At 35.5% G+C, this 17,994-nt stretch overlaps 1 protein-coding gene across 5 annotated transcripts; it reads left to right on the top strand.

Moving 5' to 3' along the window:
- Positions 1-194: 194 nt before the first annotated feature.
- On the top strand, positions 195-17,723 carry LOC128990898 (alkaline ceramidase 3-like). 5 transcript variants are annotated; one of them, XM_054413542.1, is made up of 8 exons: positions 195-272; positions 1,898-2,040; positions 3,996-4,106; positions 10,671-10,776; positions 11,722-12,012; positions 14,304-14,408; positions 15,592-15,719; positions 16,587-17,723. In XM_054413542.1, exons 2-7 carry the CDS (start codon positions 1,938-1,940, stop codon positions 15,680-15,682), a joined length of 807 nt encoding a protein of 268 aa, XP_054269517.1. In that variant the 5' UTR covers positions 195-272; positions 1,898-1,937; the 3' UTR covers positions 15,683-15,719; positions 16,587-17,723. The 5 variants fall into 5 exon arrangements, with proteins under 5 accessions (XP_054269517.1, XP_054269518.1, XP_054269516.1 ...); XM_054413543.1 differs by lacking the exon at positions 195-272 and adding an exon at positions 399-421; XM_054413541.1 differs by lacking the exon at positions 195-272 and adding an exon at positions 1,004-1,087.
- The last annotated feature ends 271 nt before the right edge of the window (positions 17,724-17,994 follow it).

The following is a 17,994-nucleotide window of genomic DNA, read 5'->3' as shown; positions in this document are numbered from 1 at the left end:
AAAAAAATTAGTTAAAGGCGGCCGTGATTGTTACGGTAATGGTGTTCCCTCTGCTAATGAGAAGCCCAAAGCTGTCATCGTAACCTCATCTATACCTCCCCTGAGTAAATACCAGTTATCAGGGTGTTTAGTGTCGATTGAAAGAATGTTTATTTTGTGCTCGTTAAGGTAACAAAAAAAAAAAAAAACTGACACTGACAGTGACAGTGACAGTTCGACAGTTGACAGTGTTATCTTTCTTTCTTTATCTAATTTAGTAACATGCGATTGAGGTAATGACCCATGAGACTGATCTTATTCTCCAAGAGAGCAAACAAAGATATTTTAATTTATTGAGTATTAATTCCGTTTAGCTTAACTTACAGTGACCAGTTTATTAGGTCTAAGTTTCTCTATAAGTGATATTTTTGTAATGTTTTAAGTAAGGATAGGCTATTAAACCTAGGCCTAGGCTATGTTAGGCTAGCCCTACATTGGCTAACTTATTTGGTCATTTATTTACGAGAACATGACTCTGGGAATTTGAACATTTGAATGACAAATTTCTGTAAATAGACTATTTGATATATCGATTATTTCATTCGGTTAGTTAGGTTAGGTTTTAACCTACTAAGTTAACCAAACTTGATACATCAAATGAAATAATCGATACCTAAGTATATCGATCGATATATTCATTCAAATGAGTGTAGGACGTAAACTAAAGTGCAGCCGGTTTAAGTTAAGTATGTAGCCTAGGCTATCACTAGAAATTAATTATAGATTTTTACCTGAAAATCGTAACGCAATTTTTTGATAAAATAATAATTAGGTTTACCTTCAATCAGAACCTGGTGTTGATTTAATTCTTCATGGTTGAACGTCACCTAGATAGGCCCTAATTTATTTATAACTTAAGTTAGGCTATGTATTTTTCTTTTATTGACGCCGACACATCTGGGTGCATAGGCTTAAAAATTACTTAACTTGCGGTATTTTAGAAGAAGAGTGTTGAATGAATTAGGCCCTATGTTAAGCTAATTGTCAGCTTTCTATAGTACTAACTAAGATCAGCTGGTTCTGAAGCCAAGATCATCTTAATTTACCGGTAAGCCCAATGATCAAGGAGACCTTGGTTCTGTAGAATCGTTTCTTCATTGGTAAGTTTATGTAAGAACCGACACAAAGCTAAAGCCTTAAAACAACCCACATAACTTATACGGTATTAGTGTTTCACATTTTTAAAACTGTTGGCTTTAAGGTACCATGGTTTCTACAATTATGAGTTGACTTAATTCTTTGCATTTTTTAATTAACAAAAATATTGCTAACTTATGTTGGGTATTTTCATGTAAGAGTAGGCCTAACTTATAGAGGTCACATTTCACATACAGTAGACTCCCTCCTATCCGGACTCCTCGGGACCGAGGCCAGTCCGGATAAAGGTTTTTCCTATTAAACCGACGTCCCCAAAAACTCGTTAAAACGGACCATTTAAATGCATACTGTATACAGTATTTGACTTAAATTTAGTAGAGCATTGTATTTACACACGTGATCACTGGTTTCAAATCTTTCCCACGAGAACAGTCGTTTCAGTACCACCCACTTCCTGCCGATCTAGTCCGGTTATTCCGATGTGCTGATAAAAATTGTCCGGTTAAAGAGATGTCATTTACGCCGAGTGTAGGCCGGTTAAAAGGTGTCCGGATAAGAGGGAGTCTACTGTAACTTGATTAGCTTAAGTTATCTTACCTTAATTGTTTAGGTATCTACCCTACAACAAAATTGTTTGTACCTAAATTAACTTACAAGCTCTCTTTGAAATTAAATTAACAGTAACTTAAACCCTAAAACATAATATCTATTAAATTGCAGTAACTCAATACTTGTTACTACGTCGCTGTATATCTTTCAGATAGACAAGTAACTTAAAAAGAATCAATTTGAAAAAAGCAATGGCACCCACTTCAAACATCATTGGATACTGGGGAAAACAAACGGCTACTATTGATTGGTGCGAGAGAAATTATGAAGTGAGCTTCTATGTCGCAGAATGGTGTAAGTAACTTAGGCTATGCAATTTTCCTCTAAATAAAATAGTACACTTGTTTTAATCATTTGTTTACTTCGTACTGTGTTGTTTATCCTGAATCACATTGACAAAACTGTAAAAAGGTTAAAATATGTAGTAGTACCGTACTGCCTTGGTATTCATTGGCTCCTACAAGTTACCTAAGTTGGCCCACTGAATAACCTGTTTTGATGTACCTACCTAGTAAAAACATCATCATGTCACAAAACTTGAAGATTTAAACCATTGTAATGATGGCCGAGTCAAAGTTTACTAAAACACACATCTAGGCTACCTAACATTAAAAAGTAGGCCTAAATTTTTAACCCTCTCTCTGTTAAGTTACACGTCGGTTTTCCAACGCATTTACGCCATTTTTGAACTGTCAAAAGGCATTTAGCAAGCTTGAATACTCACCGTTTGCATAATAATTATTGTAATAGTAATTTTAATAATTATTGTATGATTTTTCTCTATTTTTAAGTAGAAATCATAAGCTTATAGTAGCCTACCTCTTTGTTTGTAGGCGACGAATACTTTTACTATTTAGGTACCAGTGGATATGTGATGTATTCAGCTGTCAGACCGGCAATGTAGGTTTGTAAAATTAGTTGTGTTTGGTGTCTGTGATCAACGTAAGGGTTTTGTACATAGTGTAAATATTTTTAGAGTTAGACTATAAACATTGTGTGTTTTTGAAAACTAGATTTTATTTCCTACAGTTTGGCTGTATTGAAAGCTTTTCTTGGTGAAGTGGGTTGAAGTAGGGACAAAAAAAAACTTCAATAAATTAAAATTATTTATAAAAAAACTTTGGATTTCAATGCTGAAATTTTTTTTAGTATTACCAGGTTAGTGCCATTATCATTTTACGTTTCCTTACGGCTGATTTCAGGCTAAATAAAATACAAATGAAATATGTTTACAAATTACTGTATTCATTTCGTTATAATTTTGGGGTTGGGCAATGACCTCGAAATGAGTGCGGGCCACAGTGAGTCGAGTGGCCGGGGGTAAGAGGTGGGTGCAACCTTGAAGCTCGTGGCTTTGGCAACAAAATTGCAACGAGCTCAAAATTATTGTATAAGATTTTTGTAATGTTCCACGACGAGATGATCACGTCACACCGTATTAATATTAATTCTTCTCTTTTAAAACTGTCCGACGTTAGAGAAATACGCATTATAAATATAACTCATTCAGCCATCAATCTCAGAATTCCAAATTATCTCGCGAACAATTTTAGATTTTTAAATGGAAGAGGTGCAAGAAATACCCGCTCTGGCTCATTAACTCTCCAAATTCCTCACCATAAGACAACAGTTTTTAATAGATCATTTACACAGTAACAGCATGTCACCTTTGGAACTCCCTACCTCACTATCAGGAGCATATAATCCCGTTCCAGACCGACGTTGGCGCTGAAAGCCTATTACCTCGATTGGATGACCGTGGGATGGCGTGCGTTAGGCCTAGGTATGGCAAAGAGTGAACGTGTTTGTGTGTATGCGTTTATTAGGGACAAAGATTTATAACTTAAGCTTTTACTTATTATTTTGTTTATAGTTTTACAATTTTTATAAAAATGTATTTTATAATATGGATTCCAAACGTAAATGGGAAACAAAACTACGCATCTAGAAAGACCTCAGAGCTACACTCGTCAGTGCAATACCTTAGCCAACTGAGCCATCATGTCATCTTCGGCAAGCCTGGACAAGTGAACCAAAGGCTAAATGTTACATTAGTGCTCTTACCTTATATTTGACAAACTAGTACCTATCATCAGTGGATTAGCAGTATGGCTACTGGCTCTATAAAATGCCATGACGAGCTACACCCGTGACACAATCTTTGGGCTAATATTTTGTAGAGAATGTGCTGACATAAAGTATTAGTTCAATCTATTACATTGTTGTTTAATTTCTGTTGCTATTTACAGGGAACACAATAAGCAACCTTATGATTATACTCCCACCATTATGGGGCATTGTTGAAGTCTTCAACCAAGGATTTGAGAAGAGATTTATCATATGCAACTTTTTGGTGTTTAGTAAGTTCATATATTTTTGTTTGACTGATTTAAACATAATAGCCTTGTCCACACATGGCGATTTGTCTGCGGAAACATTGTCTGCTGACTGTCTCCGGAGTGTTGCCATTTATCTCCAGCGATGTGTCCTGTTGACCGACTCAGTCTCCATGTGTGGACTAGACTTCAAATCAAATTAATGGGAAATCAATTATAGTAGAGCAAACTACTATAGTTGAAGTTTGTCCCACAATACATGAAGTACGTTATTAATTTAATAATGTATAAGTGATTAAAGAATTTAGATACTGATGGATAAACTTAGATTGAACGATAGATGTAGATAGATAATTAAGAGAGAAAAACTAGATGATGTTTTTAGTGGACTGTATTTCTTTAAACTGAACAAAAAGTAAACATGATATAAAATAAGACCAGCTGTTAGAAACAGTGAATTAGAAAAAATAACTTTAAACATTCTCCCCCCCATTGCACCGAAGGAGCAATAAATATTAATCACTGACTTCAATTGGAAGAGGACAAAGCTTGACTATTGGTCTTTTCAATGAGGTACTTGATGTTCTCAGAGTGGCTACTCGGGTAAGTCCATCACGACCTGGATGAAGTTCAGTCACTCTTGCTAGCGGCCACTTTGATGGTGGTAATTGCTCATCAACAACAAGAACAACTGATCCGAGTTTTATTGAACAGGAAGGAAATCTCCATTTGTATATTGCTTGAAGTTGTTGAAGGTACTCCCGAGACCACTTCTTCCAAAATGATTCCAACATTTGGCGAGTTAATTTCCACCGAGTAAGTCTTGATGTGGGTTGGTTTTCTTGATTAGGTTCTGGGATAGTAGTTAAAGAATTCTTCGGAAGGATATAAGGATGCTTTGAATCATATTCTAATGAAGATTGTTCAAGTCTGCCTCCAACTCTCATTAAACCAGTGTTATCGACAAAGGGGTTAAGACTTATAAGATTAGATTTTTCTAAAGGTCTGTTGTTTTGTAACCGCGCAAGCTCATTTTTGAAGGCATGTTTTTGAATGAGTTTTACCCACAACAAAAGGGATGAGTTGAGATCTTGAGGAGTTAAAAAAGATTGACAATTCGTATGGATGGATTTTTTTGTTTTGGCAATGAACTTTTGACACCAGGCAGTAACACGTAATAGTTTTGACAGTGTTGAGAAGCGCTCTAGCAGTTCTGGTTCTGGTTCAAAGTTTAAAATGTGGCAAGTTGATTGAGGGATTCGCAGTTCAGATTTCGCTGCTTGAGCTGGATCAAACGTCGTGGATGGCCATTCATAAACATCTTTATTCAGCCACGGAGGACCCGTCCACCAAAGCTTATGGTTGCTAAGGATTTTAGCAGTAACACCTCGTGAAGCACAGTCGGCTGGATTTTCATTTCCTGCTACATACCTCCACTTAGCGAGCGGTTCTGTCTCTTGTATAACACTTACTCTGTTACGCACAAAGTCTTTCCATTTTGAAGGTTGATTTGTGATCCAGGTTAGGGAAACCATAGAGTCAGTCCATAACCATGCTTGGGTAGATTCTAAGTTGAGCATTTTCCGAACATACTTTACAAGTTTTACTAGTAGTGTAGCAGCAGTGAGTTCCAGTCGAGGAATCGACATTGTCTTGAGAGGAGCTACTTTAGTTTTAGAAATAACTAAACTAACAGTGATATTTTCACGATTAACGATTCTTAGGTAGACTACAGCACTCATTGCAAGCTTAGAAGCATCTGAAAATCCATGAATTTCTACCGAAGATAGTTGGGTAAGACCAAGATAACGAGGTACTTTAACTAATGGCAAATATTGTAGGTCAGCTTCAAGGAGTTTCCATTGGTCTTGCAAGTGATTAGGTAAAAGTTGGTCCCAATGAATTTTTACTAGCCAAAGTTGTTGCATGAAGTGTTTGAACCTTATGATAATAGGAGAGACAAAACCCAAGGGATCGAATAACTGACCTATTTGAGAAAGAACGTTTCTTTTCGTGCATTTGTCTTTTGGACTTAGAGTAGGAAGAAACTGAAAATCGTCGCTGAATCGATTCCATGTAAGTCCAAGAGTACGTATACTGGAGGATTTGTTTATCAATAAGGAATTGCCTTTTTCGTAATTACTTTCCGATATGTATGATAGTACATTTTGATCATTGCTGATCCACTTCTGTAAAGGAAAACAACCTAATTTGCAAAGCTCGTCAGTCTGTTTTACTACTTCTCTGCACTCTTCAATCGAGTCTGCACCACCAAAAATGTCATCCATATATCTCCCTCTTGTCAACATTTCACTAGCTTGGGGATATGCATCACCGTGATCGACGATAAGCTGATTCATTGTTCTTAGGGCGAGAAAAGGAGCGCATGATAACCCATATGTAACAGTCTGTAGTTGAAATTTTCTAAGATGACCATTTTCCATCCAGAGAATTCTTTGAAGATCTCGATCACTAGGATGTACTAGAATCTGGCGATACATTTTCTCGATATCAGTGGCAAATACGAATTTATAGCGCCTAAACCAAGTGAGAATATCAGGTAGTTCTGTTTGGAGTTTTGGACCACTGTAGAGTACGTCATTCAAAGATAATCCTGAACTAGTTGGGAATGAGGCATTGAAAACTACTCTTAATTTAGTCGTCGTGCTAGAAGGACGCAAAACACCATGATGAGGTAGGTAATATATGGGAATGGTAGAATCTATTTCTTCAATAGTTTCAGACATGTGACCAAGGTCCTTGTATTCTTCTATGAAATTAGTATACAAGTTTTTGTACTCAAGATCGTTTGAGAGACGAGTATTTAGCTTTGTTAAAATTTGAAAGGCTGACGATTGAGATTCTCCAAGCTGATTGACTGTTTCCTTCAGGGGAAGTCGGACTTGATAGCGACCGGAAGGTTCTCTAGAAAAGGTTGATTGATAATGTTCCTCACATACTTGATCATCAGGAGACTTGACTGATTCTTTAATTTGAGGAATTTCTTCCTGTACCCAAAATTTTTGAAGAAAATCATCAAGTTTGTTTTCAATCAAGCAATGAAACATTGATGAGGTAGATTTATTTTCCGTCATTCCAGTAGGTCCAGACAAGATCCAACCGAAAATTGTTGCTTGTGCTACTGGGGAGAGGGGTGGACCTTTAATTAGACCAGGAAGGATAATAGACGTGTAGATGTCTGCTCCTAGGACTAAATCTACAGATTCAGACTTCATGAAGGCAGGATCAGCTAGTTGAAGTCCCTTTATATGATTCCACGATGAATGATTTGGTGTTATCGATGGCAAATTTGATGTGAGATTTGAAAGGATGTGACAAGATAAAGAGCAGCTAACTTTGGTATCATACAGAGAACTAAGATTGATTGAAACTATACCACGAGTGGTTGGGGCTTGATGTCCACCGATACCAACAAGAGATACTGAGGAGTATGAACGCTTCAGATTGAGAGTTTGTACTAAGTATTCACTGATGAAAGAGATTTCAGATCCTTGGTCGATTAAAGCTCTGGCAATAACACTATTTCCCTCAGGACCAATTACCTTAACTTGAGCGGTTGCTAGGAGCACAGATTGTCGATTAATTTCCTTAAATGGAAGCATGTGATTAGAGGAGACGTGTGAGCTTGATGATGTGTTATCTGTAGATGAGATGAATTTGTTAGGGATGAGAGAACTTGACTTTTTTATATGAGGTATATTTGTAGTCTGGCTAACAGCGTCATGAATTAGAGTGTGATGTCTTTTCTTACATTGTAAACAAGATTTATTTGAGCGACAGTCCTTTAACAAATGTGAACCAAGACAGTTGAAACATAATCTTTTGTTCACAAGAACCTCTTTTCGTTGACTAGGTACTTTTTCACGAAACTCCTTGCAAAATGCTAAATAGTGATCTTTACTACACAGTTGACAATCATTTCCTATATTGGACTGAGATTTTGCTACAATTTGTGCTGAATGTACTTTAAGATTTTGATGAGGTTTACCTTTACATTGTAGTGTAGTTACCGTTACATCGCTTGGTGGTGTTGCTCGTGACTCAATACTTTCCAGGGCTCGAATACGACCTTCGATGAAGGTCTGAAGATCTTCTAGGGTGGAGGGTTCTGTTGAGACTCCGTAACGAATCTCCCATGCTTCGTGTGTCTCTGGGTCTAGTCGTTGTACAATCATGTACACCAAGATGTGATCCCATTTATCTGTAGGAGATCCTAGCGCTTTGAGGGAACCTAAAGACTCATTGATAGTAGACATGAGGTGATTGAGACCACTAGCAGATTTATTTTCTAGAGGTTTTAAATTAAATATATCATCCAAATGCCTTTTGATTAAAACACGTTTGTTTTCATATCTAGTCACAAGTTTTTCCCAAGCTGGCATGAAATTTTCTCCTGTTATTTGGAAATTGGTTAGCAATTGAGCAGCATCACCTGACAAACTGGTTTTGAGATAGTGTAACTTAGCTACATCAGTTAAGTTAGGATTTTGGATCACCAGTGAAGAAAAAAGATCATGGAAAGGTTTCCAAGACTGGTAACTTCCTGAGAATTGAGGTAGAGATATTTTAGGTAGTATAGGTTGATTTGATTTACTCATAGAACTAGATGTATTGATATCAGATGTGCTTTGATTTTGTTGAGAATTTACCGATAACTCTTCTAAGAGAACAAGCAATGCAGATTTGCTTACCATATAGGCTTCAAGGGCTTGACTGTAGTGATCTTCATTTATGTAGGCTAGGTCTTTTAGTATGTCAGCTTTTGACTCACATATTTTCTCGTGATCCCTCTCGAATTTCCTCCATTCTGCTTCGATAACATCAATCCGGGTTTGTACTTGAGGCTTCAATATAGTTGATATATCCTTTTCCTTGAAATAGTCTGTGGCTTTTTCTAAGATTTTTAAGCGTGTTGCTTGAAGACCTAGTTTGGATTCTAGGGACATAACTTCAACTGAGAACAGGAAATTTTCTTGATTACTTTTATAACTGAATTGAAAAAATAACTGTTAATTACTTATTTATTCCGGGTCAGAAGGACCAAATGATTAAAGAATTTAGATACTGATGGATAAACTTAGATTGAACGATAGATGTAGATAGATAATTAAGAGAGAAAAACTAGATGATGTTTTTAGTGGACTGTATTTCTTTAAACTGAACAAAAAGTAAACATGATATAAAATAAGACCAGCTGTTAGAAACAGTGAATTAGAAAAAATAACTTTAAACAATAAGAATTGATTTTTCTTATAGGCCGTACCTCCACTTGGCAAAATCTTAGTAATTTTTAAATATGCTATGTATTGATGGATATGTCAAGGCAATAAGAAAACCATTTGTCATCAGATTATTTTATCTTTTGTTCAACCTGTGACACTATTTAAGGTCATTACAGTTAGGGATGGACGAGATTGGATGTTTAGTTCGAGACGGGACAGGATTTTTTATTTCTTATAAAATTTAGAGATGGGAATTTCCCTCTCGTACATAACGGGAAATGCTTGTTTGACATTTTAACCTGATTTTGTAACATTGTTAAATACCTACTGATTTATGACAGATCAGTAATACAAAAATAATAATAATTGGCAAGAATCAAGAATATTTAAAATATTTGATTAAAAACATCAGTATAAAAAAAAATATTAATTAGGCCCACGTTACTAAAAATCACTCTTACACATAGGAATCATGGTGATATCAGTTAGGAATTGGTTCCAACTTTGAAAAATACAAAATTTATCAGATTGGAACATCAGTCTTACTAGTTAAGTATCAAGTAACAGTTTTTCGGTCTTGTGTTATTTTTAGAATGATTTTGGAGTGACTTGTTTTGGCTGTGTGTAAGTAGTAAAACACGTCTCACACTGCTTACACTTAACAAAACTTCTCATCATTTGTGATGTCAAAATATATAAAGAATTCATTAAATAAGACAGTAAAACACAAATAATGTAATTAACCCTAAAATAATAGAAACAAAATTTTGTTGACACTAGTGATCAGTGTTGACGTACTTGAACTAGACACAAAAATGAGTTTTAAAATTTACAATGGGATGAGAAATCTGCTTGGTTAATTGGTTAGTCTTTGCTAAAACAAATAAAAGCCGCTGGTAAAATTTAATTACTTACTGTAACCTACTATTTAATATAACATAGTAAATAACCATACAGTAGAACTCCAATTATCCAAACTCCAACTATCTGATTTGCCGATTATCCGAATTGCTCACAGAAATAATTTAAGACCACAGTAATAAGAATCGTTATAAAGAAGACAGGAACCGTGATAGAAGAAAAATCTAAAACCTGTCTCGCGATGATGTTGAAACCATCATCGTCTTCCGGGGTCACGGAAACATCGTTATCGTTTTTCGCGATCGCGACAAATTGATAAAAATATCCCCCATAAATCGTAAAAATCTGTTAAGAATGCAAGCAGGTAAGTATGCATCTGTAATAAAGACCTTTTTGTATTAAGTACTTTGAAGAAAATTGATATTTTTTCAACCTGTCTAAGTATTTCATGTATATCTCTAAATCTTTTAATGTTGTTTTACAGTTGTAGGAGTGGGGTCCTGGTGCTTCCACATGACTTTACTGTATGAAATGCAGTTGTTTGATGAACTGCCAATGATCTATGGGTCCCTGTTCCTGTTATATTGTGTGTGAGTATTTTATACCAAATAATTTAGTGAAAGAAACGTTGCAATATGCTCAGTTACTGTAGCCAATAGTGTTCTCCATTATAGTGAAGTTCTTGTCGCTTGATAGAACCATATTGTTTTGTTGTGTATATAGGTAGGCTGATTGATCCTTCCTAACCACCTTGGAGGTATAGGCAGTAGGCACTCTCTCCAACAGGCTTTAAGATAGAAACTAATGTGGTAAAATTCCTATTAATCACAATTCCTGTCTAGCTATGTTACATTAGTTAATACAGACAATGGATTGTGGTGGACAGGATTATAAAAGGGTTTACCTATTGGACAAACTATTCTTATAAACAGATGGAAAAACATACAAAATATTACTCCAGACACTGACATTTTCCTAGTTATATCTTCAGATGTAATGTGTATGTTTTTGTTTTCATATATGTTAGGTTAAGTTACCTAATCTACTCTAACCTCATATGGTGAAGGCAGAGTTGCATCTAAAGTCAACTCAATCATTAACTGACAGTCCCTGGACACTTTTAGAAGTAGATTAGATTTTATTTACAACTTTGACACACCTGGGAAATATTTTAAGGGGTAAAGATAAAGGAAAGTTGCGTGACTGATTGAATGACGTGATAGACTTGTTACTGACTAAATGCTGGGGGGGGGGGGATGGTAACCACTCAGCTACCGGAACCTAGATATAACACGATCATAGGAATTATTGTAAACAAACCACTCTCTTAAAGACATATTCATCCCCAACTAGTTGGTTGTTATTCATGTCTTTGTTTTAGTATTAGTTTAAACATTTATTAAATAATAAAGTATTTAAAATAGGAACTCACTAAACAGAAAATGACTTTCAGTAAGTGGTTATTAGGATCCAAACCATTCTAACCTTTTATAATACACCATGTATATTAACTACTGTTATATCTTTCCTTCCAGGTATGAGGCACCCAAACCCTACAATAAACATTTCTTTTCCAACATTCCCTTGTTCACGTTCCTGTTTGGTTTTGCCATACTGTTTACGGTAATGTACTTATGGTGGCCTCAGCCTTTGTTCCAACACGCCTCCTATGGAGTAATAATTCTCTGGTCCTGGATTAAAGAAACTCAGATCGTTCGACAAAAAAAGTGCAAAACATGCAAGAGAATACTGATCATGTCAGTGGCGATGTTTTGTTTTGCCTTCTTCATATGGAATATTGACAAAGCTCTATGTTCTACATTGGAGTAAGTATTACCCACTGAGAGCAGTAACCTAGTTAGTGTAGGAGTAAGTATTACCCACTGAGAGCAGTAACCTAGTTAGTGTAGGAGTAAGTATTACCCACTGAGAGCAGTAACCTAGTTAGTGTAGGAGTAAGCATTACCCACTGAGAGCAGTAACCTAGTTAGTGTAGGAGTAAGTATTACCCACTGAGAGCAGTAACCTAGTTAGTGTAGGAGTAAGTATTACCCACTGAGAGCAGTAACCTAGTTAGTGTAGGAGTAAGCATTACCCACTGAGAGCAGTAACCTAGTTAGTGTAGGAGTAAGTATTACCCACTGAGAACAGTAACCTAGTTAGTGTAGGAGTAAGTATTACCCACTGAGAGCAGTAACCTAGTTAGTGTAGGAGTAAGTATTACCCACTGAGATCAGTAACCTAGTTAGTGTAGGAGTAAGTATTACCCACTGAGAGCAGTAACCTAGTTAGTGTAGGAGTAAGTATTACCCACTGAGAGCAGTAACCTAGTTAGTGTAGGAGTAAGTATTACCCACTGAGAGCAGTAACCTAGTTAGTGTAGGAGTAAGTATTACCCACTGAGATCAGTAACCTAGTTAGTGTAGGAGTAAGTATTACCCACTGAGAGCAGTAACCTAGTTAGTGTAGGAGTAAGTATTACCCACTGAGAGCAGTAACCTAGTTAGTGTAGGAGTAAGTATTACCCACTGAGAGCAGTAACCTAGTTAGTGTAGGAGTAAGTATTACCCACTGAGAGCAGTAACCTAGTTAGTGTAGGAGTAAGTATTACCCACTGAGAGCAGTAACCTAGTTAGTGTAGGAGTAAGTATTACCCACTGAGAGCAGTAACCTAGTTAGTGTAGGAGTAAGTATTACCCACTGAGAGCAGTAACCTAGTTAGTGTAGGAGTAAGTATTACCCACTGAGAGCAGTAACCTAGTTAGTGTAGGAGTAAGTATTACCCACTGAGAGCAGTAACCTAGTTAGTGTAGGAGTAAGTATTACCCACTGAGAACAGTAACCTAGTTAGTGTAGGAGTAAGTATTACCCACTGAGAGCAGTAACCTAGTTAGTGTAGGAGTAAGTATTACCCACTGAGAGCAGTAACCTAGTTAGTGTAGGAGTAAGTATTACCCACTGAGAACAGTAACCTAGTTAGTGTAGGAGTAAGTATTACCCACTGAGAGCAGTAACCTAGTTAGTGTAGGAGTAAGTATTACCCACTGAGAGCAGTAACCTAGTTAGTGTAGGAGTAAGTATTACCCACTGAGAGCAGTAACCTAGTTAGTGTAGGAGTAAGTATTACCCACTGAGAGCAGTAACCTAGTTAGTGTAAACAGATGGATTTTTACATTCAAGTTCTGACATTTTGTCTGATACATGTAACTAAAAGGGTTTGTTAAGTTTATTGTTAAAATCATGATTAGTCACTTAAAACTGGTGGTATTTGGACACCAGTAAGTGAATGATTTGACACAGTATTTATTTAATAATGAGTATCATATTAAAATCCAATTTAATGCAATAGTAGTCTAAAATTATTATCAAACAGAAACGTTATGAAGTGATCCATATCTGTCATACTGTTCAAATGCATACTGTATGATTTTTGTCATTTAAGTAATATTGTGTATTTTTAAAATGTTTCAAATTGTCACAAATAATTTTTACTATCACATTATGCTAACCTAGAAAATATGCAGGGTGTCCAGCCGACCTGAAAAAATAGGAAAACCGGCAACTGTTTGTGAATTTTAAAAATCCATTAATTTTTTAAAGAATCTATTATGGCAGTAATATTTCTGTCACTAATTTAATTTTTTGCCACAATATATGTCTTGTTTGGTGACACAATACCAGATAAAAAGTTTTAAAACTTACATTATTATTAACCTACTAAATCCTGTATTAAACGTTTACTTAATTCCTATTTCCAGGTTTTTTATTACTATTTTCTTTTCATATAAGTAATAAATTTATAAATATTTACAATAGGCCTATAATTATGTTAACAAAATGTTCACTATTGTTCAAAGATGGATTTGCAATACAATGTCTAGTAAATGAATAATTTTCCTCAACTGCATATTTTTATGAAAACACAAAGTAGTTTACTTTTTTCCTTATTGTAGTTTACATTTTAGAAACTTAATCCCAACAATGTTTGTGGTGGTTTGTTTAGGAAACCAATTCACAGCACTGCTTTGAATATATCATGTCAGGTTAACTTAAATAAACAAAATAAATAAATAATTCTATTTTCGTAAATGACTAAAATGTTTACTGTCTGTTTAAGTAACTTCCGAGGAAGGGTTCCTTCCGGGGTCGGTGCTCTGACACAGCTTCATGCTTGGTGGCATGGTTTCGCTGGATACGCCTCGTACTTGCAGATATTCTTTTGGTAAGCTCACATGTCGTCACCTATTATTACCGGTACATCTTTTGTTTCAGCTCAATAAGTATTTGGTGAATTAGAATGGAAAGGAAATGATTATTCATCCCAAAAAGAGTATTTTTACTTATTACTTTCCATATTTCAAATTAACTTAGTAATAGTATAAACTGTTACGATAAGGCAATTAGGATCATAATCCGGTTGCTACCCCCCATAGGCTATTTCCAGTTTAAACTCATATATTATTAACTGAAACAGTAAATTCTGCTGCCTAATGTGACTAAGCCAAACCAAACCAGACAAATTGACCAAGTCTATGGAAAATTTTGTTTATATGATGTGAGCTCAAGCCAGAAATTCAAACTGATGTTATGATAAGAAGGGTTTATGTTAGGGCATAAAATAACATGTTAACTGGGTGACACAACTGTCGCCCAGTGCTGAGATTTTGTCGCCCAGTGGCTATGGGCAGGGCCGGATTTAGCATTTTGGCGCCCCTAGGCCCAAATAATTTTTCCGCCCCCCTAGTCTGGTCACAGTTTCTTTCCTAGAAACCTTTATTAAAAACTATATCATGCCTATAGGCCTATGTTAATTGCTTGAACACCACTCCTCGTCGGAATTTTATCATTGTAAGTTTTTTGAAGAATTGTCTTGGTTAGTCTTAACAAAATGCCGTCTTAAACACTTTTGTACATATTATGCTTTTGGCAAATGCTCACGCTTGTGGGACTGAAACAAAACAATCCAACCCACAGAGCATTACTGCAAAAAAGAATATCCATTGATTCCGATTTCAGGCCCCAAAACATGAACTCCATAACAGTACGTGATACCATAGATTAAACATACCATACCTAAAGGTTATTAAACATACATACCTAAAGGGTACTCCTTTAGTAGATTTGTCATCCTTAGGGATTAGCTGAAAACAATTCTTTTTATTTAAGTTATTTTTAAACCTAGTTTGTTCAAAATAAAACGATCTAATCATAAACAATAGGTCGTCCCCTGGTTATATTACAAGAAATTAAAACACTCAACATAGAACTAAATAAAAATATTCCAAAGTGTATAGAAATTCACTTACTCTGTATAGGTTTGCTTCAAAGGTATTTTCTCTACAGCTTGTTTGCTCAGTTAGTTATGTTGCCAAAGATTGATGGATTTTTGTGTTATTTGTCCTCAGTATACATGCTTGGTACGATTTCCACAAGAGGAAAGGAGAGAAGCGTTTGTTGAACACGACTCATGTTGGTTTCAGCTTAAGATGGTCTTAGTGCCACTTAGTCCGTCACACCCACTCTCTTATATCAGGTAGTAGGTTTTGCAATTTTAATACTCTGTCACAACATATCATTCTCTTTCTAATTAGTTTGCTAGCCACCTAGTCAACACCAGAATTATGCAAGGGGTGGTATTTTAAGAAAGGGCCGTTTGTGCGTATATTTTCTTAGTTCATGTATATGCTGCAATGAGTCCCCTCGACGTTTACTGGCATCATTTGTGAACAGAACAGCGCAACTTTCAGCTCTGGAGCTGACGTGTACGCTTCGCTGTACGTTTTAAACATTTTTAAAATTATTGAATCTCCTACCATATTTGATATATAATGTCAGTGATTCGTTTTTATACCACAAAAACCTATCCATTGCTGACATTCATCGCCAGATGACTGATCGTTATGGCCCGAATGCAATGATAGAGGGTAAAGTGCAGGGGTTAGCCGGGTTAAAACTGGGCATGAAAATCTTTTTCCTTAGGCCTATGTGGTCTGTATTCACAACAGACCTTCCGTAATGGACATTTTCACGGCCATTATTTAACTCTTAAACACTTAAATAAACAAGAATATCAAAAAGAGAAGAACACAAACGTCTTACCTACTCAAGAACTCAGGCAACAACAACAATGGTAAATTTAATACAACAGTGTAGTAACGTCAGTTCTCACTCCTACCGCAGGTGTTGTTTAGCCCTCCAGCCGAGCAACAACTGCTCTTCTAGATTCTGGTGTGGACATTAGGGGATTCTAACGCAACAAGTTTGTGGTTCAATGAGAGTTCTGCGTAGCTGAGTTAGGTCTTTATTCTGTTTAATAGTTTGTCATGGATTAATATACCAGTGTCATTTAAATTTAAGTATTTTATATTTATCATTGTTTAAACTACATTTTATCTTGCAGGTCTAAGAATTGCAACCATAAACAGTTATAAGAAAAAATCCCATCATCGAGTAACAGGCTGTGATACCTATAGGTTCTGGTTTATAGATCAGCCTTGCCTACAGTCAACAATATTACTTTGTGAGTAATAGTTGATTACTGATTATATTCATTGGTTACTGTAAGAGAAACTTTAAATCGTTGCATTACTTGTATTATGAGAGTTTGTTTACAACCCATAAAGTTGGAACCTTGGTACTTAAAATTGTGTCAATACTGTCTATGTCAATCAAGTTGTGATGAGATGATGTGATCTTATTGTGTAGAAATCACTTCAGAATCAACAACGGTTTGCTTCATTAAGCTTTGTATTTAGTGGCCATATCACTCTAGTCCAAACTTTTCACCTCGTAGTTGCATGTTCGTTTGGAACAAGTAACAAAAATTTCATTAGCAGGGATTTTTAATCTACTTTTACATTGTGTCTTAAAACCTTTTTACTACTTGTAACTCTTTACTTTAAATCCAAAATGCTATTGTTGGTTTTAACAAATATTTTAGCATCAAAATGAAACTATTTGATGAGACACCATACTTCACTGTGTCCTTATATAGGCCACATCATGCCTTGAAATTTAATCCTTTAATAATTAATAGTAGTTTACGCAACAATCGGGTTATGACTATTTACCCTAGTTGCGTACACTACTTTACCTACAACAGTGTTTTAATAACTCAATCACTACGGTACTCATAACTTCTAAGAGAGGTTATGTTTTTGTTTATAACTTCTCATTGTAACTGACAGTGATGCAAGAAATCATTGTACCAAACGCTAATTGCACCACTTCTTTCATTAACAATTAAATTGGTCTGAACAGCTGATTAGTTGAAGTTCGACGCATTACAATTTTACTTATTTTCTCACAATCTTTGAACCTCACTGGTCCATTACCTGTGTTGTTAAGTAAAAAAACAATGTTCCAAGTAAGTTAACAATGCTGTTATGTGAATCTTTTCAATTCTAAGAACTGAACTGAAACGGCTAGTTTAAAAAACGGTCGTAGGTAAATAATATTTCCATACAGTATTAGTATTTAAAAAAACCTGAGTTTTCAAATACAAAATTGTTGATTGGCCTTGTATTTATTATGGATGTCTTACGTATCATAATAATAGCCTTACCACTCTAAACAATAAACCTTTATAAATACATTAATTAAATCTAGTTTTTCTAACCTTGTACAGTTTATGTTTTTTAGGGGGACACATTTTTTATAGTTTTTTTTTTTACTCAAACAGTAATGGTTTTGCCCTAACATAAGGTGTTCATAATTTACTTTATGTTTTATTCACATTATAGTTATTTCCTTTAGTTTTCCAATAATTTTAAACACAGCAAAATGTATTTCTGTCTACTATTTTTTAA

The sequence above is a fragment of the Macrosteles quadrilineatus genome, unplaced genomic scaffold (genome assembly GCF_028750875.1).
Source record: "Macrosteles quadrilineatus isolate MER2022 unplaced genomic scaffold, UCM_ALF_1.0 Scaffold_3__2_contigs__length_128488019, whole genome shotgun sequence".
Classification (NCBI taxonomy): domain Eukaryota; kingdom Metazoa; phylum Arthropoda; class Insecta; order Hemiptera; family Cicadellidae; genus Macrosteles; species Macrosteles quadrilineatus.
Note: the sequence above shows the minus strand (reverse complement) of the source record. Positions and strands in the feature narration are given on the sequence as shown.

Excerpts from the sequence above, each read along its gene's own strand:
- LOC128990898 (XM_054413542.1), top strand. The coding sequence starts at position 1,938 with ATGGCACCCACTTCAAACATCATTGGATACTGGGGAAAACAAACGGCT. Across the intron at positions 2,041-3,995 it reads CTTCTATGTCGCAGAATGGT|GGAACACAATAAGCAACCTT; the intron begins GTAAGTAACTTA and ends TGCTATTTACAG. Across the intron at positions 4,107-10,670 it reads ATGCAACTTTTTGGTGTTTA|TTGTAGGAGTGGGGTCCTGG; the intron begins GTAAGTTCATAT and ends GTTGTTTTACAG.